At 40.1% G+C, this 20,973-nt stretch overlaps 2 protein-coding genes across 8 annotated transcripts in view; both read left to right on the plus strand.

Annotated features, from left to right (window-relative positions):
* Positions 1–19,051, plus strand: part of kcnip3a (Kv channel interacting protein 3a, calsenilin) — a 45,304-nt gene extending 26,253 nt beyond the window's left edge. Inside the window, exons 1-7 of one of the 4 annotated variants that reach the window (XM_077561248.1) lie at positions 4,508–4,578; positions 14,407–14,539; positions 16,891–16,960; positions 17,044–17,222; positions 17,761–17,865; positions 17,948–18,010; positions 18,181–19,051. In XM_077561248.1, the coding sequence (XP_077417374.1) occupies positions 4,523–4,578; positions 14,407–14,539; positions 16,891–16,960; positions 17,044–17,222; positions 17,761–17,865; positions 17,948–18,010; positions 18,181–18,228 (654 nt within the window). In that variant the 5' untranslated portion in view covers positions 4,508–4,522 and the 3' untranslated portion in view covers positions 18,229–19,051. Of the gene's footprint in view, positions 1–4,507; positions 4,579–6,568; positions 8,178–11,381; positions 12,643–14,406; positions 14,540–16,890; positions 16,961–17,043; positions 17,223–17,760; positions 17,866–17,947; positions 18,011–18,180 lie in introns of those variants that run through there. The other 3 variants (XM_077561247.1, XM_077561246.1, XM_077561245.1) reach the window with 3 other exon arrangements.
* Positions 19,052–20,312: 1,261 nt separating this feature from the next.
* slc23a2 (solute carrier family 23 member 2) overlaps positions 20,313–20,973 on the plus strand; it is a 37,679-nt gene continuing 37,018 nt past the window's right edge. For all 4 annotated transcript variants that reach the window (XM_077560985.1, XM_077560986.1, XM_077560987.1 and 1 more), the window contains exon 1: positions 20,313–20,606. The gene's annotated coding sequence lies outside the window, so the exon portion shown is untranslated. The remainder of the gene's footprint in view (positions 20,607–20,973) is intronic.

Genomic DNA, 20,973 nt, shown 5'->3' on the forward strand with positions numbered 1-20,973 from the left:
GCGGGATTCAGCTGTATTGTTTTCTTTTGAGTCCTCACCCCGGTAATGGCTACCGGCTAAAAATAGCAGCATTGAGATGGAGATGTGTATTGAATGAAGGGGAGGTGGGGGGTGGCAGACGGCAGTGGCTGTTTGCACTCAATATTGGTGAGGTTGAAACAGCTTGTGGGGTTGCAGTTGGAGTGTATCAAGTATGTCATAGAAAGTAGTGGATGGCTGCTGATATTGCAATGGCAGATGTTGTGAGTCCGGTTCAGTTTATGTGTTGAAGCATAAAAAGGCAAAAGAAACGCATTTAAATGCTCACAGGATGTTCTCGTGCAGTCAATTCACAGGCCTCAACATTAGGTACACCTGCTTTGTTGATTGAGACTCAATACAATTAAGTCACACATACGGTACATTTTGGGTCAAAAATTAACAACCCAGAAAGTTGGGTCAGATTGTCTACTTGGGTCAATTTGACCCAACTTTCTGGGTTGTTCTGGAAAACAACAACAACTTTGGTTTAAAAAACAAACAAAAACAAAGTTATAGTGTATGAAACAACACAAAAAGTTGGGTCAAGTGGATCGATCCATTTCTGATCCATAACTGGGTTACTTTTGACTCAACTTTGAGTCACAAATTGTGTCATTTTCTATAAAACATCTTGGGTCGATTTGACCCAACTTTCTGGGTTGTTTTGCACCAAAAACAAAACAAAAACAAAACAATGGGTCATTCTGTATAAAATGAACACATCAAGTTGGGTTAAATTCTACTTGGGTTAATTTGACCCAACTTTGGGTAAAGAATTTAGTCATTTTGTATAAAACAACCCAGAAAGTTGGTTCAGATTGTCTACTTGGGTCAATTTGACCCAACTCTCAATTTAGTTTATTCATTTATTTGTTTATTTATTTATTTATTTTTCCCAAAGTTGGGTCAAATGGACCCAAATAGTGGATCGGTCCATTTATGATCCATAACTGGGTTACTTTTGACCCAACTGTTTTTAGAGTGTATTGTGTATGTATGTGTACGTAACCTGTTGAGCAGTTTTGGGACATTTGTGCATCTTTTGGTTAGTGTTGTCATGATTTAAGACAAGATGAACACAATGCATAAACTCTCAGTTGAATTAGTGGTTTGAAAATGAGCTCCACATCATGATGGAGAAGCCGGATCACTGGGCCCGGGCGCGAGAGGTCTGTAATACGAGTCGGATCCGAGTAGAGAAGTGCGGTGAAGACCGCAGGCTTCGGCTGGACCAACTTTGGCGTCTTCTACAGTCTGCGTTCACTCACAAGGTTGAGACATGCTGGCGCATTCTGCCAGAAGACGGAGGATGTGGTTGAGTCCAGGTCTCGCTGAAGTGACAGCAGCCGGAAGTCCGCCCTGTTCCCAACGTCACGTGAGCGAGTTGACACGAGTAGAGGAGACAAGTGAGAGAGGAAGAAGAAGTCAAACATCACTTACAGGAAAAACTGGGCAAACACTTTGAGGAAGGCTTCGTCGAACCATCAGAGCATCCTCTGGAAGCAGAATGCTACCTGCGGAGTTGAGGGTGAATTGCTGAATTCTGAATTCTAATTGAGGTCTTGGGGAAATCTTTCCAAAGCTTGAGAGGATGAATTCCTGCAGGTCGGCCTGCGAGAGGAAGATTGGCAAGCTGCTGCGCTGCTTTCTGGGAGTCATCATTGGGACGCCTGGTCAAGGTAGTCTTGTGCAAATTTCAACCATATTTTTATACAGGGGACACGACCTTTTTGAAACAAAGCTTGGACTCTACCAGTATGATACGCACTTCCGAAAAAAAAAACATTTTCCGAAATTACTTATTATATCTTATGAATACAGTAATGAATGATTTTCATCCTTGTGAAGAGTGATCGTGTTATTTCTTACAATGATTATCAACACTTTATTTCTATAAAACATCAGCAAGTGTTTACATTTCCAAATGATCACTTTTACAACATTCCTAGGATATCACAATATCCCAACACTTGTGAGATATTTGTACTGCTACTCAAGAAGAAAATCTAATGTTCAGCACAATCTGATCTGGGATGATGCGGGTTACTTTGTTTATATTCAAAATATTTTTTTCCCCTCAGGAAATCTTGGAAATGAAAATAATCTGTTCTGGTGGCTTTTTAAAACATCAAAGTCATCATTCATTGGTTAGTTCATGTCAATTGGGCACAGACAATTTAGAACAGGGAGTTCTCATTTGTGATTTACCAAAGGTGGGTCACAATGTGTTTCCATACTGATTTGCAGGAAAGGATGCCAATACCAGTAACAGAGCACGTTTTAAGATTTCAATTTTTTCCGGCCATTGTTTTTTAACCGTTTGCTCTTTAGTATAAAACACATTTGCTGAAGAAAAAAAAAAGGATTTACTTGATTCATTTTTTCAGAAGATATTCCACATTATGTACCTTCATGGATGCCAATAATGGTGAGCAAGACTGTACCATTTTGTACCTTTTCGGATTGATTGATTGAAAGGCTAAACCTAGAAATATCACGCGGTTCGGCCTCAGTTTGAATTGGCACTAATGTATCTTAATCCTGCCTCTCAATTTGGAAAAAAGGGTATCAGTATGTATTTAATGTGTAGCCCACTTTATTGTGCGAGTTACCTTTGCTCTTATATTGACATTTTGCAATGTTCATTAAGAGGGATTTAATCAAGGTCATACAGCAAAGACCCCAAAATTTCAATTTGCTGTTGTCTCTTCTTCATTCCCAGAAGTAGGATAGGTTAGGTTCTTTGGGGAAAGAAAAAAAAACACGTCCTGAGCTCTATTTTAGTGCCTCTGCCCCACTCTTTGTTTTTAGTCTTGTACTACCCTCTAGTGTTCAGATGAGGTATCACATGGGTTCAGGGACATCACAATGTAGAGTATATTTTTTGCACACATGAATTCTGTGATCATGAAGACACACCGTAATGCCTCTAAGAATGTCCTTCCTCTAATAGAGGCTGCACTGTCCAGTTTAGTATTTCCCTTGTTTGGGAGCACCGAGTGATTAACTGTTGTTGATGATGCAATCCCAGATTAATGCGTCGTTGATGATGCAATCCCATATTAATGCGTCGTTGATGTGAAATCCCTCTCAGCAGCTGGTTCAGCATTAATAAGCAACAATTGATGAAGTGGGCGGTCAGTCAGATTGATTCACTGATATTTAATGATCACTTTGCGACCATCCATATTGTGTTTGTGGTATAAATATCTATGATCCACGACTTAGTGATTGATTATGTCGTACCGGTAAAGTAATACATTAAAGGAGACATGTTGTTCGTTAGTCATTTCCTAATTAATAACTAAGTGCAAGAAAAGTTTTATGCCAGTGTTGCTCAACCTGTATTGAGCCAAAGCACATATTTCAAGTAGTGAATTTTGCTGTTCAGCTCCTTGTTGGGGAGCAGTTGTACAAAAAGTACTCAAAGTACATTCCAAACTTTAGTGCCTTCTTTTCTCTTTTCTTTTTCTACGATGCACCGAGTGCATTATTGAGGCATGGCATCAATTATGATTCTAGTAACTGCAAATGGGGTGTCAGGCAATTAAAAAATTTTAAATCGTAATTAATCGCATGACTTCAATAGTTAATTTACGATTAATCGCAAATTTTATATGTGTTCTAAATGTACAATAAAAATATGTTTTCACACTCTTGTTAACATAAAAGTGGAAAAACATGTTAAACTAATATAAATATAGCTGCATGTTTTAGGCAGTAATTTCATAATCATTCATAAAATTGAATTAAAATTAAAAAGATGTACTGTACTATACTGTTATTTTTCTGCCACTAGATGGCACATTTTCATTTGTAAGACGGTGACAGCTCAGTACATTTTTCTTTTCATATTAACAGCTATCTAATCTTTAACATGAGGTAACTTGTGAAATTCTGCATGTTTTTAAAATTGTAAAATACAACTTGACCCCAGTCTCCACAAATATATGCATTATTAATAAATTTAATATTGCCACATTTTGACGTGGACATGTCTCCTGTGTTGTGACTGGAATTCCCCCAGTAAAGGCTTTCCAAGCAAAAATTTGTGGCGTTAAAGGAACTTTAAATTAACTGAAAATTAACGCGCTAATTTTGACACCTCTAGCGAATCAGAGCGTATTGGAGAGTGTGTGTGAAGGGGTTCAGAGGAGCGGAAATGCTCGAGACGGCATCGAAAACAGTGTGGAGGCGTGTGGCAGTGTGTGATGTAAAAGGTCACAAGCTGTGTATCGCTATTCGATCCCTCGCTCTGTTCTCGGCTCAAACAGATTTTCAAATGTGGTCCCAACGACTGATGTGTGTGTGTGTGAAGCTCATTTTGATGTCAAGCACCTGGCAGGGAAAGCGAGTTTCTCACTTTGAGACTTTGAGTCTTCCTTGGCCGCGCTTCTGTCACGTTTAGATTACCATCTCCGCGCTCACGTTTGTCCTTTTAAAGTTTGGATTTGTCTCAGAGCAGCTTAGCTAGAAGTGCGTTGGGTTGTTTTGAGGCATTATGGGAGCTGTGATGGCTGCTCTCTCTGTGGAGGCCCGCAGGCGTCTTTCGCGGCCCAGCTGTCTTTCTCACTGTGGACACAGTGCAGCCAGGTACCATCGCTCAGGTAGGAATTGGGTCTTCTTATCGCTTTCAGTCTGTAGCAGTAGTCGTATTGTAGGTCTCAACATTAGGTACACCTGTACAGTAATGAGATCAATAGAAGAGGTGTAGTAAATCCGTTTTGAGGGTGGTAGTAATCGTGGTTAAGGTTCCTGCTTGTAATTCAATCAATCAATCAATTTCATTCATTTTTAAAAGAAAAGAGACAATATAAAGCAATATTCAAATTCAAAGTCAAACAAAAGAAATGAAAGGGGACAGAAATAAGTAAGACTTGTTTTGTCTGTCCCTGATCAACTAAAAAACAACACAAATTTAATGACGAGTGGTCAAGACGCTTTCAGTGTTACAACAAAATAATTCAACTGTGTGTCCTTGTGCTATATATATTTTTGCAGTAATTGTGCTTTTATGCTTTTAAAAAAAATTTTTTTTAAATACAAATAAACTGAGAAAATTTTGTTTTACAATCCAGATTGGTCCACAGACAGACACCTTGAGTTGAAATACATCTTTCTTTTTGTTTTTTTTTTGTATATTTAGATTTTGAAAAAAATGTCTGTTCCTCTTAATTTGTACTCACTTTTTTTTAAAATAAATTTAGTTTGTACATTAACTGGTAAAATTTCATGATGGACTTTGTACAATATTTTAAGGCGGTTAAACTCCATCAATTCATTACATTTTTAAAGTTTTTAGTTGTATAAATAATGGGTTAGTTTAGTGTGGTCTCTGTATCCACAACCACAAACAACACGAATAGCACGTTTCTGTAAAAGAAAGATGGATTCCGTTCAAACACATGGGACAGACAGAAGGTGGATTCACGGTGAAATGTGAAAAAAAAGAGAAGTAAATTAGAGTTCTAATGTAACATTAATCCAACGGCCATAATGTTCCAACAATAATGTTAATCCGACCGCTAGCTAATGCGGGCTAATTTAGCTATTAGTTTATAGCATGGAGCCATAGTAGCCACTTGATATACTGGAATTGTGTGTGGTTGTTTTTCATCCCCAAAAAATTGTGTACATTTTATGTGAAATGGTTTTAGATCCGAAGTGTTCAACATACTCTGCTGACAAAAAAAATACAGGGGTAAATTGATTGTCCTGACTAAAACTAGACAGTTTAAAACGGTGACACTTTTTGTTGACTAAAACTAGATGAATAAAATTGTTTTCTTGGACTAAAATAAAAGCTAAAATGTTAGATTTATAGTCAACTAAAAATGGATTAAATAAAAATGGAATGTAGTTGACTGACTATGATAAAAAAAAATAACAAGCGTGATTGAAACTTGACTAAAACTGAGACTAAATTTAAAAATGGCTCTACAGTCCTGCAATTAGCCACTAAGGGGCAGTCGCGGGGCTTTTGACAACTGCCCGCATTCTTGTTTGTGTGCGCTACAGATTATTAGAGACGACAACAACCACATGCATTGATCCTGATGTCTCACCCTCATTCTAATGGTTTGGGGTTTTATGGTTCGACTGGCAGCAATTACATGCAGTACTTTTAACCATGTGACAATATCAGGCAGTTTTGAATGTGGATTTAAAGAGCGGGGGCAATTCTATGTGAGGAGTTGGACGTGTTCATCTTACGTTGCATGCAAGAAGGTTTCTTTTTTTTAATTTGGGGTGAGACATGATGCCATTTCTATGGGCCTTTACTGACTGTTGTGTCAGCAGGCAGAGGACAACCCTCCTTTTAAAAACCTGTTAGTGTCCTAATGGCTGCTCAAACGCACACTCTCTCTCTCTCACCCCCTCCCCCCCTTTTGCACATACATAATGCTTCATGGTGTGTAGGTGTCCGTCACTTGATCCACTCTTCTTCACTTGAGTGCGAATCAAGAATCTAAATTTGACCTTGAGGGGATGATGCGCAATGATTGACAGCACACACACACACACACACACACGCACACACACACGCACACACACACACACACACACACACTTTGTTTTTTCCCGATGACAATTATTGGCAGCACTTGCACTGTTGCTGGCAACGATGCTTGATGTCATGTTTGATGCTATTTTTTTTTGCCTAAGTGCAAAAAAAAGTGGAGATTTTTAAAAAGAGTCAAAGTGCCGGGGAGCTCCTCCACCACTGTCTGACCACAAGGATATTGATTTTGCTGACTCTGGTCTCCCTTTTTGTGTCTCCTTTCTTCAACCTAGTCAGTGCATTAACACACACACTCAATCTTCACCTTCCACTGCAGAGCGATCAGTTATATTTTTTTTGACATGGCTCACACTTTTATTCGATCCATTGTCGATTTGGCCACAGCTGTTGAAAAGAGATTTGTTTGTGCAAGTCACAAAATTGTAAATGGAAATTGGTGTAGAGGGTGTGGGGAGTTAAAAGTGGGTGGCTGACCAAAGTTATGGAATGACGGAGAAGATGCAGGGAGGGGGCGGCGTTTTCAGGGCTTTAACGCATATCAGATGGTGAGGAAGAGGAGAAGGCGGAGGAGGGTGAGACCGCAGGGAAGTAGGGATAGCCGGCGGTATAAAAACGCACGGGGCAGTTTGCTTTTATACCTCGAGGTGCACCGTGGGCGGAGTCACTTTCAAGGGGCATCCCTTCACGGATCCTCCTCGCTATAAAGTGCCTTCCTGGACTTTTCCATATCGGGATTTGGATGCGTGCAGAAGTGGACTAAAGAGGAGCCTAAAAATTGAAGTTGAATTTTGAATGATTGGATGGATTTGGGGGGGTTACTGAAACAAGAATCAGAGCAGGAGAAGGACATTGAAGTTGTTTCTTGGCTCATTTTGAGTGAATCTCTGAGCTCTTTTATGCAATTTTCCATTGAACTTTTGATGTTCCTCCGACACTGCCTCAGAAGTGCAGTGAGCAGCAGCTGCCGAAACAGGCTGTGTTCTGTTATGTTTTGGCTTCACGCCTCTCCAGCATATGATGGGGTGATTTATTTTTAATGGTGTCGTATGGATGATAAAGCCACCACTGTACTGCGCAGTTGGACTTTTTCCCACCGAATTGGAAAAGATCTGGATCCCAAAGTTGTGAGGACCATGGGGGGCTAAAACATCCTCAGTTGAACCCGTCATGTGATTTAGTGCAAAGCGATGACGTGAGGACTGATAATAGCCTTAAGAGGGTCAGCAGGAATCTGCAGGAAAGTGACTTGAAACATCTCCTTTAATGCGAGTAATAAACGGCCCCCGTCTCGCCTCCCGGATCCACAGAGGAAGGTTTTCCATATATGTCGGCATCCACGTTGTTTCCACTTCAGCATCACTGTTGACATTACAAGCAGCTTGTTGGCCCGCTTCTCATGTTGTCTCGGATACAAACCCATGCAGTCTCCCACCCGTCACTCCCTGGCTGAGATCCGGCGAGAACGCTTGTTTGCTGGGCGGCCCGGCCCGGCCCTCACTGACCCGGGTCGGCTCGGCCCGTGCGACCATGGGCATCCAAGGCATGGAGCTGTTTGCCATCGGCGTGGTTATCATTCTCTTCATGGCAGTTCTCAAGCAGTTTGGCATACTGGAACCCATGTCTTCTTTTGAAGGTAAGGGTCAACAAAGGGCCCTCTTCGGTATCAGCTTTATCGTTGCCTCAGATGGTCCAAAACCTCTGTGATATGAGCTACTGCGAAAACATTTGACCTACCAAAGCATTGTAAAAAAAAAAAACAGAAGCGCATGTTGGCACGAAGCCTGGGATCGACTTGTAAAGAGAACAGCAGGGGACATTTTGTTATTACAAAGCTTTTGCTTTTTATTATTTGTTTCTAGGATGAAAAACCAAAGGAGCATTTCTATTAAATCCAATGTAAACCTTACACCTGCAACAGTAATTGATAGCCTGTTGTTCCTAGATAAATACAGCAGTAATACTGGACACATTGTGCACGTGAAAAGACAAAGAAGAAACACAGGAAATCATACTGCAAATGAAACAAGTGATGCGATATCGACAGGTAGTTAGAACGATAGACTGCTAGAAACGTATACCGTATAGAGACAGGGGCGTAGCCAGAACATTTTCAAGGGGGTGGCCAGTGTGATTTTATAATGAATAAATAAATAATATAATACATACAAATTCAACAATAATATTCAACAATAATAATCATGAAGAAAAATCACAGATACTATAATTTTCACTTAGGTATGGGGTTGGCCAGAGAGTGACAAGTAGCTCCACCCCTGGGAGGGGAAGTCATCCATAGCAGCCATCTTAGGTTGCCATTCACTAACTTAAACACATTGATTTCTCCGTTATTTTCTGCCTCTATGGCAAAAATTCCACCCTGTATGACATGTTAGTTGTACCAATAAGTCTGGGAGAAGCACTACGTGTTGTACATTTCATTGCTAAGAAAAAGGTTTTTCATTTTCTTTTAAAAGAGAAATCTCCAGGTGTCTGCATCATGTTGTCATAGCCATCAAGCATCAAGTGAAAGTAAAGCCCATCAGGGGAAAAAAAAATCACTGCAAAATATAAACCTAACCTCTGTGCGTCACAATTCACAATATTGAGATCATATATTCTGGATGGTCGATGCAAACAGTGACGTTCACTCTTTGTAAGGCTCTTAAAAAACAAACACAAAACAGAAGTTGTCAGTAAAAGTGGCAACGTAAGATGGTACTTGGAGTGCCAAGTATTTTTCTAGCTGGTACGTGGTTTTAAAAAGTTTGAGAACTGCTGCTTTAGATGTTCTCTCAGCTAAAGTCTCACAAATCTGCTCTCATCTCCATGCTTTGTGGGGCATCCTCGGTTCATATTGTGCTGTTCTCGAGCCACGTCGGTCGTTTTGATTTGGCCTTTGGCTCAGAGTGGCTCGCAGTCAGCATGCCAAGACAATTACGGCAGGAAGGCTGCAGGCGCCACATTAGTGTTTGTAATATTGCTCAGCATCAGTAAGTAATAAATTCAGCAAAAGCCCCAGTAATGTTCTTTTATTATTCATCACTCCTTTCAATCGCATCAGCCCTCTGATACCCCCGCTTCCCCAAAGCCTGTCGTGATACACCCCGGTTTAGCATTACCTCGCATCAATTATACATGCGCTATTGAGCAGGTTTTCTCTGAGGCCGCCTAAATATGGAACCCGTGGAACTCCTCCAGGGCCCTGAAGGACATTGATCATCCATCAGCCGCACCCAAAATTTTTCATCATGCGTCCCACTGCGCTCCTCATTCTACTTGACCTCATCGTATCCCTCCGAGTCCGAATTAGCTCCGCTTGTCGTCACCGCTATGAGTACATATTCGTCAACTTGTATGACTTTTTGCGATGTTTGATGACAGCATTGTTGTGTCTGTTAAAAGGTGTGAGAGGAGTTCAAGACAAGATTTCTGAGGTCAGTGAGTAAAGGTACAGGCTTGATTACTGTTTCAGTTTGGTCTTCTCAAGTCCGACGTCAAGTTTGGGTTGGGTCCAGTTCGGCCCTATTTTTGGCCAACATCGATGCCAATATAGATTTCCAGCTGCACTGATATAAGAAATGGATATTTTTGCCGCATTACTGACCACTCATTTCTTTGTGTGTCTGGGTGTTGCTAGATCGGATTACTTGGAGGATAGTTTTTTTTTTTTAAACACAATTGTTGCCTGAAACAACATTCATCCATCCATTTTCTGTAGCTTGTCCTCATTTTGGTCCCCATAGAAAGAGGGCCTGAGATAAGATTCAAACCCTGAACCCTCAGCCTTTTGCAACATTTTCATAGCTTTGTGTTTTCATTGGAAAAATATTTCATTTCCTTAAACAATTTCTTTCTTCAACTCCACACTGTTATGTTTGTAAAGCCATGTTTTTTTTCCCCATTTCACAATGTTGCAAGTGGCTGTATAAAAACGGATAAAAAAACAAAACGGTAAAAAAGTATTAAAAGTATTAACTCATTCACTGCCATTGACAGCTATAGATGTCAAAAATTCATTTGAACTATTTTTATTATTTTAATTTTTTCTTCATTTTTGTTAACAAGAGTATGAAAACCTAGAATTTTTTTGTAAATTCAGAACAGATATAAAATTTGTGAGTTAACTAGTGAAGTCATGCGATTAATTACAATTCCAAATTGTAATTGCCTGATGCCCCTAATTTGTATTTATTTTTTCTTAAAAAAAAAATTACTTTTTTTTTAAAGAAAAAATAAAAAAAAATTAGGGGTGTTGGGCGATTGCAGTTTTTAAATGTAATTAATCGCATGACTTCACTAGTTAACTCACGATTTAAATTAAGAATATTTTAATTAATCAAAAATTAATTACATAATAAATAAATACAATTAATCACTAATTTTATATCTGTTCTAATACCCCCCCCCCCCCAAAATCTAGGGTTTTTTTTTTGTTAACAAAAGTGGGCGAAAATGTCAAACTAATAGAAATAGTTCAAATGAATTTTTGACGTCTATAGCCGTCAATGGCAGTGAATGAGTTAAAAGCCAACCTTTTGTTTTTGTTTTTTTACAATAATATGTTCTATGCAGCCCCACTAGTCTAAATATGGTATTCTGGTTGATATTGCGTGAGTGGAATATGAGTTAAGATGCAAAATCCAGCTGTTTCTATCCATCTCAGGGGGCGGCCATTTTGCCACTTGCTGTTGACTGAAGATGACATCAATGTTGCTCAGGTCTCAGCTAACAACCAATCACAGCTCAGCTTCAGAAAACAGGTGAGCTGTGATTGGTCGTTGCCTGAGCCATGAGCAACTGCGATGTCATCGTCAGTCGACAGCAAGTGGCAAAATGGATAAAAACGGCTGGATTTTGCTTCATAACTCATATTCCACAAATACTAGTGGGGCTGCATAGAACATATTATTATTATAAAAAAAAAATTAAAAAAATGGGTTAATTATTTTGGAGAATGCTGTATACATGAACAAGGCTTATTTGTCTATGTGAGCAGACAATAAAATTATTATTATTGTATTTTTTTTAGCTATTTGAGTTTTTGTACTCAATTAGTTCCCTCATGAAGTTTCTTCTGCTCCATTAAAAACAAAAAACGAAAAAAGGAATGGAATACAGATGTAAGCTTTGTATGTGTTGTTTAAGAAATGTCCACTAGATGGAAGCCAAGAGCCGTGATCTCTGCCCATGAGATGAGATTTGAACAAGTGTAACGGAACCCAAGGGAGTGAACGTTCCTTGTTCCCTTTTCATTACACCACGAGTGTGTCAGGACTCCACTGAGCGCTTGTGCTGTCGTATCCTTGTGAGCATCCCAGAGGAGACGGTGAACAATTGGAAAAGTGTGTCACGGAATGGCTTTGAGATAATGTGATTGAGGTCACGTTGTTGACATTTGACCCAAGGAAAGTGGATTTGGTCTGTTTGTATTCAATCATTTAGTACCATTGCCTTAATTCTTTAAAAATGGTTTTGGGAAAACACATAAATAATGTCAATGAGGTCCAAAAAGTTTACAAAAGATGCTCAGAGTGAGTTAAATGACCACTAGTATAGCACTTGAAAGTGGCTCTGGATCTTCGCCCAGCCTAGTTTACAGTCATGGACTGAGAAACTGCTACGTAACAGTGGACCAGAAATTCAGAACAGCTCACTCAGAGACTCATTTTCAGAAAATGGCTGATCAATTTGTGTACAAGCTACTTTTCCATAATATGTCACCTTTAACAAAGCACACCTTTTAGTTACTAATGGCTGGAGCGCAAAAAAAAAAAACGCATTCCAATGGAGAAAGGAGGGTGCAGAAAGAAAAAGGCCAGTCAATTAACATGCGAGCTAAAAAGAGACATCGCCGGTAAGAAGTGTGACAGACAGAGAGTGACGAGCGCAGTGACAGGATGTGGACATGGATCAGAGCGCATCGGCATTGAGCATATAGCGGCAGAGGCACGCCACCGTGGACGAAAAGTTGAAAGACGAGGGCAGGATGAGTGTCCGGTGGGAGACGGAGGGCCTGCAGACGGTGGGCATCGTGTGCCTGGTCATCATGTTCCTCAAACTGATGCACTTGCTGGGCCTCATCGACATCACAGAGACCGGTGAGGGAGTTCGACACTTTTTGCACTTTATTTTCTTTCAGTGCACTTGGATGACTATATCTGCATTGTCAGGCAGAAAACTTTTATGTCCAAATATGGTAAATTTTATGTTTTGTGACAAATTGATATTGGTCTCTCCGTACTCTCTTGGATGTTTGTCTGAGAAGTATCCTAAAACTCTACCGCGTCCTGACTTTGTGAGAGCCTTGTGACATTATGTCACCTCAAGATTGCAATTCTCGATGTTTCATAGATGAGTCACTTTTGTCTCTTAAATATTTGAAGTTTGGACAGATGTAACCATAGTTGTTTTTTTCTGTTCAGTGTGTCGGCTTGAGCACTGACTTTTATGCGCACGGTTGGCAGCAGTGACGTGTCGTACTTTTTTATTTTTTTCAATCAATAACAGTACAACAAAGCATATATATATATTAGAGAGACCGATTTTTTTAAGCGAAATATTAGCGACTGAACAGGATTTTGGAATGGGTATATTATAGAATTATAAAATGTATTACCGACTTGGATTGCTGAAGTGTTGTTTTTCTGAAAAGTGTTTAGTGATATTGGAGAAGTTCTTATCCTTAGCATTATGTAGAATTTCTGAAAAAGCTTTTGTATATTGGGTGGGTGTACTTAATTTCACTGCCATTGACGGCTATAGACGTCATAAATTCATTTGAACTATTTCTATTAGTTTACATTTTTCCCCACTTTTGTTAACAAGAGTATGAAAACCTAGATTTTTTTTATTGTACATTTAGAACAGATATAAAATTTGTGATTAATCGTGAATTAACTATTGAAGTCATGCAATTAATTTTAATTAAAAATTTAATCGCCTGAATTTTTTTTATATCTATTCTAAATGTACAATAGAAACATTTCCCTAGGTTTTCATACTCTTGTTAACAAAAGTGAGAAAAAATGTGAAACTAATAAAAATAGTTAAAATGAATTTTTGACGTCTATAGCCGTCAATGGCAGTGAATGAGTTATGTGTTGTATTTGTTATAAAAACGTCTGAATTGTAGACCTCTTACTTGTTCTGTATTGGATCTTCATGCGGCGTGTCTACAAGACCCATTCGGTACAACTGCCAGTGTGAATTGTGTGTCTCTGCCCAATGATTGACTGGCGACCAATCCAGGTGGGCTGGTATATTTGCCTGGTAACCCGTGACCCTGAACAGGATGGACAGTTCCAAGTGGTTCTTCCCGCACTCCGCTCCGCTCTCGTCATACAAAAATCTTGCCTGTTCAATTTGACCTGATTTCATTGTTTTGTTTCCTTCCTCGCTCTCACGCTGTCCTCCATGTGCTCTCTCTCCCTCCACTTTGGTGTCCGCACCTCTTCCTCTCTTCTCTCTGTCAAAAGATGGTGAGTATGGAAACAGTGATCTGGAAAATTCCTCCCCCATGCACTTTTATATTCTTTTTCATTTCTCCCGACCATGCAGCGCTTTCTCTTGGTGTGTGTGAACTGGCAACCAACCGATTTAGACTGTGTTTAAAAGCAAATCAGAACATGTTTGGTGACATTTCCGCCATTAAGAAAGTACAACCCATTATTTTTTCCTGCCTTTTTGCTTGCGAAGACGTTCACTCCTAGCTGCTTCCTCTTTCTTAACCGCGTGATCCCTGCCCTCCCCGATGGTTAACCCCCCTCCCCAACCCCGCCCCCTCCTGCTTTTCTCTTCATCCATCGCCCCTCCTCTCTCTCTCTCTCTCTCTCTCTCTCTCTCTCTCTCTCTCTCTCTCTCTGTCCCACAGACAGCAGCGACAGTGATCTGGAGCTGTCGACCGTGCGTCACCAGCCGGAGGGTCTGGACCAGCTTCAGGCTCAGACCAGGTTCACCAGGAAGGAGCTGCAGTCGCTCTACAGAGGCTTCAAGAATGTATGTGAATGAATCACTGCTGGCGGGAGCTGACTTGTTTTTGCTACTACTGTTGTTTGTATTTTGCGGTAATCAATCAGGAAACACGTTTATAACTATGGAGCTGAAAAAGTTGACCTGTCAAATCTTGCTATTGTATGACATTTTGTTTGTTTGTATATGTAGTGGTTGGTACGTCTGCCTCATTCACAGCAAATCGGTCAGTGTTAAATTTCCAGTGTTGAAAAATGCGGTATATTTTAACACTTAAATTGATCATTCAGGGTTTTTCCTGGCGCAGAGGTGATATCACCCTGACTTTGATGGCCGACTACCGATACCAGGTGTCCGTAACGGTGCCGATATCAGTCTTAATTTAAGGTACTCGCGGCGGTGACCGATACCATTATTCCTGCAGCCATTTTGCGATCAGGGACTAGAGATGAGAAATTATATGAATACGAAGTTGCCATTAGTTTTTGAATTTTTTTTACTACAATCATTAAAAATTCATCCACTAGTACGTCTTAAATTGTAAATATAGTTCAGCGTTGATGTAAACCACTATTATGGTTTTGTTTTGTTTTGTTTTGTTTTATTGTTCATTTTGCCTTTCGGACAAAACCCGGGGAAAAAAAGGGCTGACGGGATGAAGCCGAAGCTTATTAATTCCCGTTCCCAGAAATGTTTATTGAACAGTACAGGCCAAAAGTTTGGACACACTTTCTTATTTAATGCATTTGCTTTATTGTCATGGCTGCTGGTTACTTTGTAGATTCTCACTGAAGGCATCAAAACTATGTGTGAAATAATATGGAGTTATGTGCTGAACAAAAAAAAAAAGGTGAAATAACTTGAAAACACGTTTTATATGATAGATTTTTCAAAATAGCCATCCTTTGCTCTGGTTACTTTTTTTTGCATACGTTAGGCATTCTTACGAAAGATTCTTACCTGAAAGAATGCCAAGAATGTGCCAAAAAGTAATCAGCGAAAAGGGTGGCTATTTATTTATGTATTAATTTTATTATTTTCACCTTTTTTTGTGTTAAGTACATAACTCTAAATGTGTCCGATAGTTGTTCTGCTGTTGATATAGCGCCTCCATAATTGCGCAACACTGCAACTCAGCTGGAGCGCTGTGTTGAGCGATATCAGTGGCTCAGGCTGGAGGCGGCCGCCTCTGAATTTTGTACACAGGAAAAACCATGCCCTCATTTCTGGTGAAGGACAAACTTTCCAATTTTCCAGCGCGCTGTCAACATTTCAATAGCGATACACCCAGTTGCTGTTGTTGGGGTGGCGTGGCTCAGTGATAGAATGGTCGTCTCCGACCCTGAGGGTGTGGGTTTGATCCCGGGCCAGTGTGTGTATCCTTGAGCAAGATACTGAAACCCCCAGTTGCTCCTGATTCCGTGTCATCAGTAGTCAAAATGGAAAGTGCTGTGAGGGCCTTGTAAGGAGGGAAAACAAAGCAACATTTACCAGAGTAAAGTGTAGTTTGAGTTACATTTTTAACACTGACACGAGTGCAATACGGGGTGCGAATTGCCCAGTACCTGGCGATTCGATTCGTATCACGATTCATAGGTCGCGATTCGATTCGATACAGATTAATTCCGATACGAATCTTTAAATTGATTATTGCGATTTTTTTAAAACTCAAATTTAGAAAATACCAATCAGTAAACTTGTACATGTACACTGTAAGCTTTGTATGAAAATGTATTTATCTGAAAATTCAGGTTGCAGTTTCGTTTCATGTTTGAACAGCACTGAAATCAAATATTAAGGCTTAATGTTCCATTAGTATATCATTCTTCCATGCTTAATGTGTAAATCCTAACCCTAAGTAAGACGTTTTGTTGAATGTTCCCATAAAAAAAATTATGTTTAAAAATCGATTCGGCCGCATATTGAATCGATTCGAGAATTGCGCGCTGTATATCGCGATATATTGCCGAATCGATTTTTTCTAACACCCCTATTAAACACCAAAGTTAAGTGTAGTTTGGCAGAATTCAATTTTTTTTAACATTGACACTAGTGTAGAGTAATTTCAACACTACTCAGTGTTAACCAGTGTACATTTTTTAATACTATACAGTGTTGGAGTAAAACTGGTTAAGTGTGAAAAAAGTAACAGTGACAGATTTACACTCATTGGCGTGGACACATATTAACACTTTTCTAGTGTTCGGTTTAACACTCTTGAGTGTTGATATAACACTGGCAATTTTTGCTGTGTGGTCAGGGAATCTGGGTTTGAATCTCAATCTCTAATTTGAACCCAGTGATTGAGGAAGAAATACTCATTATCTTTCAGTCTGACTGATTTTCTTTTTTTTCTTTTTCCGCACTCCCTCGGGCAGGAGTGTCCCAGCGGGCTGGTCGACGAGGAGACGTTCAAGTCCATCTATGCTCAGTTCTTTCCCCAAGGAGGTTAGCTCTCCTTTCCTCACCGCAGGTTGTATCTACGGTAACGTACACGGGAAAAACCCTTAAAGCCTCTTTCATCCTTACAGACGCCACCACGTATGCTCACTTCTTGTTCAACGCCTTTGATATCGACCGAAACGGTTCCATCCGCTTTGAGGATTTTGTCATCGGCCTGTCTGTGCTGCTTAGAGGGTCCGTCACAGAGAAGCTCAACTGGGCCTTCAACCTATATGACATCAACAAAGACGGCTACATCACCAAAGAGGTATAGCACAAAGGGGGAAGTGATTTGATACTTTTTTTTTTCAACTCTCATCGAGCCATGTTCTAAACAAACTTTTGTTTGAATGCGTCTGAAAATTATAATGACATCATCCTGAAATGAATTTTTCCTCATTTGTAGCAAAATATCACAATACAGTGAACCCATTTATGTGATATCGAAAAGCATCTAGCAAAACTTTAATATGTTTTTTTCAGTCAACCATTTTTTATTTCTTCTTTTTTTTCTGGAGAGCTCAGTATTGTTCATTCGGTAATTTTACCGATTTGACATGTCATCATCATTGCTCTCTTTTTTAAAATGTATTTTTTTTTTTATCTTATTTTGTATGTGGGTGAGTATGTATTCATTAGTTCACCTAAAACCTATTAAAAAATCCCATACCGTTCACCTAAACCGAACACTTCCAGCCAGAGTCGTGAGGCCGTCAGGAGACCCGAGGAAGGACCAAAGAAAAGAAAGGAAAGTGAAATCCAGCAATTTTTTTATTCCTTCAATGGAATGTTTGTGTCTTGCGCAGGAGATGCTGGAGATAATGAAGTCCATCTATGACATGATGGGCAGGTACACTTACCCGTGCGTGCGAGACGAGGCGCCCTCTGAGCACGTGGACAAGTTCTTCCAGGTTCTCAACTGACACGTTTATTCGCATTCATCCTGCAGTCGTTTCTTTTATGACTCTTTTCTTTTCTAAATCCGTGCTACAGAAAATGGACAAAAACAGAGACGGTGTCGTGACCATTGAAGAATTCATCGAGACCTGTCAGAAGGTAATCGTGGAAAATTCTTGCTTTTATGTTTATTGTGTGCTGCTCTTTGTTAGCTTATTTGGTTACATGATACATAGAAGATGGATGGATTATAATACTTTTATTATATTGTTGTTTTAATGTTATCCATCTCATATTATTTTGTATCTTTTTTTTGTGTGTGTGTCCAGGATGAGAACATCATGAACTCCATGCAGCTGTTTGAGAACGTAATTTAATAGTATTTTTTTTTTCATATAAGAACACGCTCACAAACACAGCACACCCCCTCACCCACCTGAAACACCAAATAGACGACAGCTTGGCACTTAATGTAAGTAGTGCAAAGACACGCGGAGCATTTTTTCTATTTCTCGCCACTTAGCTGTACTATCTCGTAGCGACTTAAAAAAGGACCACAGCGGACACCAGACGAGCTTCCTGCCGAGCGCCCACCACCCGTTTTTTCTATGTTTCGTGTCTCACATAAAGCCACAAAAGGACTTTTGTCACCAAACCGAATGAAGAGATCATCGCCAAATGAAGTTCCCTTTCATTTGGACAAATGCACTGCACAAAGTCAGCCCTGCTGAGCTCATAAACGCGCGTGAGGAAAAGGAAACTGAAAACGGGAAACAAAGCATGTCCGTGATGTGGAATTAGCTTGCACTATGATTTCGTGTTTATGCGTCTGGGAAAAACAAAAGCAGTGTCAATATCTGCACAGCTGCGGGGAAATTTCTGTATATAGTGTATGTAAGGAAACCAAATACGATCTGTAAAAGGCGATATCACTCTTAGATGAAAATGATGTTTAGTGGCAGCACCTCAGAAAATGGTTGTGTTCTTTTGTATTTAATGATTGTGTTGAAAGTTTTCGGATGGGCACAGTACTGTGAAGAATGCGGTCTTTGAATGTGGGGTTTATATGCTGAATGAAGGCTTTATGTTGGTTCTTCAGTATCTTAACTGGCATGCCGACTCCCAAGTGACACAGTGTAATGTACAGTACAGTCGGACCTTTGTGACGTGGGTTAATAAAGATGCAGTCGACTGCTGTGACCTCGCCTCTCACTGTCTTTTTTTGCAGGGCGTTTTCCTTCCAGTGCTTGGTCATCGTTCACACGTAACGAGCTATTAGTTGATTTAACACAGGACAAGCGTGACATTCAACAGCAAGAAGAGTGGGTTGCGGGGCGGGGGGGGGGGGGGGGGGGGGGCCTTCTAAATCAAACAGCTTTTGTTCGCATATACAGGGTGATGAATATATGCGGGTTCATTGGTTTGGGAATTTCTTGGAGCTCATCATGTCGCGCTGCTTGTGGTTGGAATCTCAACTTTGTTAGACGGAGGCATCAAATGAAACATGAGGAAAATCCATGTAAAGTGTTAAATTCTAAAAATATTTTTATTTATTTTAAATCAGATCTGTCTACTTAGCCAATTAGCTAGCTGTAGTATCTCTACGAGTATTAATGAATTTGAAAATATTGCTAAAATTCAGTTTGATGCTTTAGCATCATTGCGTACTTGTAAGGTAGTGTATATTATTTTATTTTACCATAGCAGCAATGGCTGCAGTATTGCCTGAGCAGTGAGCACATTACAAAAAGTATTAAATGTGCCGTGAGAGATCATCAGGGGTGCTGGAGAAATTTGTCCTATTTCACTTAATTTGTCTGAAAAGTCTTGGTTACAAATATAATCTTTGTTCATCTAGCTGTGCCAACAACATATAGTGACAGGCAGAGGTTAAATGCGTTTGCACTAAATGGGAGAAGGACAAAAAAAAATGCCTATTCACTTTGTTAGTGATACAACAAAATCCCTTATGGCTTATATAAATGAGCATTGTGTCCAATTAAACAGGACTATAATTTACATTGAGGGAATCAATTTATTAGTAAATCAAAACAAGATCATTAACATTTTAGTATTGTATAACTTGTGTGACATTTTTGTTTGGTGGTGTGCCGTGAGATAAAAATAAATGTAAAATGGGTGTTAGCACAGGAAAGGTTAGGAAACACTGCAGTACAGTCATTATGCAATGGATTGGAAAGGGCAAACAGTCGACACTAGAGGGCAGTATGACGCTCTCATCAAAATAAAAATTATAATAAAATAAAATAAAATAGAAAAGCAAGCATGTAAATAGACTCTGTTGTGAATTGTTTCTTATATAAAGTAATATGTGTATTGTCTTGTATTGTACCTTACAACATTCGCTTGCACAACGGTCGTCATCGATGCTCCGACTCTGATTGGCCGAGACTGCGAGAGGCAGGTGCTTGACGTCACAACCATTCTGCGCATGCGCGAAGCCTGACATCAACCCCGTGGTTTTATGAAAGACATAAAATCCCTCCGCGGGCAGCGGTTCTCATAACTGTCTGTCGTGGAGAGGGAGAGACAGAGCCTTCCTTCTGTCTTGACCGGGTTCTAAACCACTCTCGCCGGTCCGCTTTGTCCGCCGCGTGCGAGCTTCCCTCCGGCTTCAAGCTAAAGCCCGTCGTCCTCCGCCGACTGCCTTCCTCCATTCAACCCGCTTTTTTTCCGCGCCGTTAGCGGACGTAGCCGAGCAGGGAAGTGGGCTTCGTCTTCTCTTTCTTCGCAGGTGAGTGAACAACCGCTAGAATCACATTTCTTTATGATCACAACTACGCTGGCGTTTAGGATGTATAGAAACTTAACTACACAACGTGGGTTGCCCGAGGCTCTAAAAATACACCTTCCAGGTTGGTGTCCGTGGGTCGGTGTGATCGTGGGTGATGCAGTGTGACAGTGATAGGCCCAATCTGTCATCCTTGAGCTCCCCAATTTCATCTCTTTTACAAGAAATCCCCACAGAGCGATAAGCATTCACTGGACAGTATTTTTTTTTTGTCGCCGCCGTTTGCTGTCGTCATTACATGCCCCCCACCTCCCTTTCCTCTCTCTGATTTGTGCATCAGAGCCAAGCATCAACTGTATTATCTGCATTA

This window comes from Vanacampus margaritifer, chromosome 3 (assembly GCF_051991255.1).
Source record: "Vanacampus margaritifer isolate UIUO_Vmar chromosome 3, RoL_Vmar_1.0, whole genome shotgun sequence".
Taxonomy (NCBI): Eukaryota; Metazoa; Chordata; class Actinopteri; order Syngnathiformes; family Syngnathidae; genus Vanacampus; species Vanacampus margaritifer.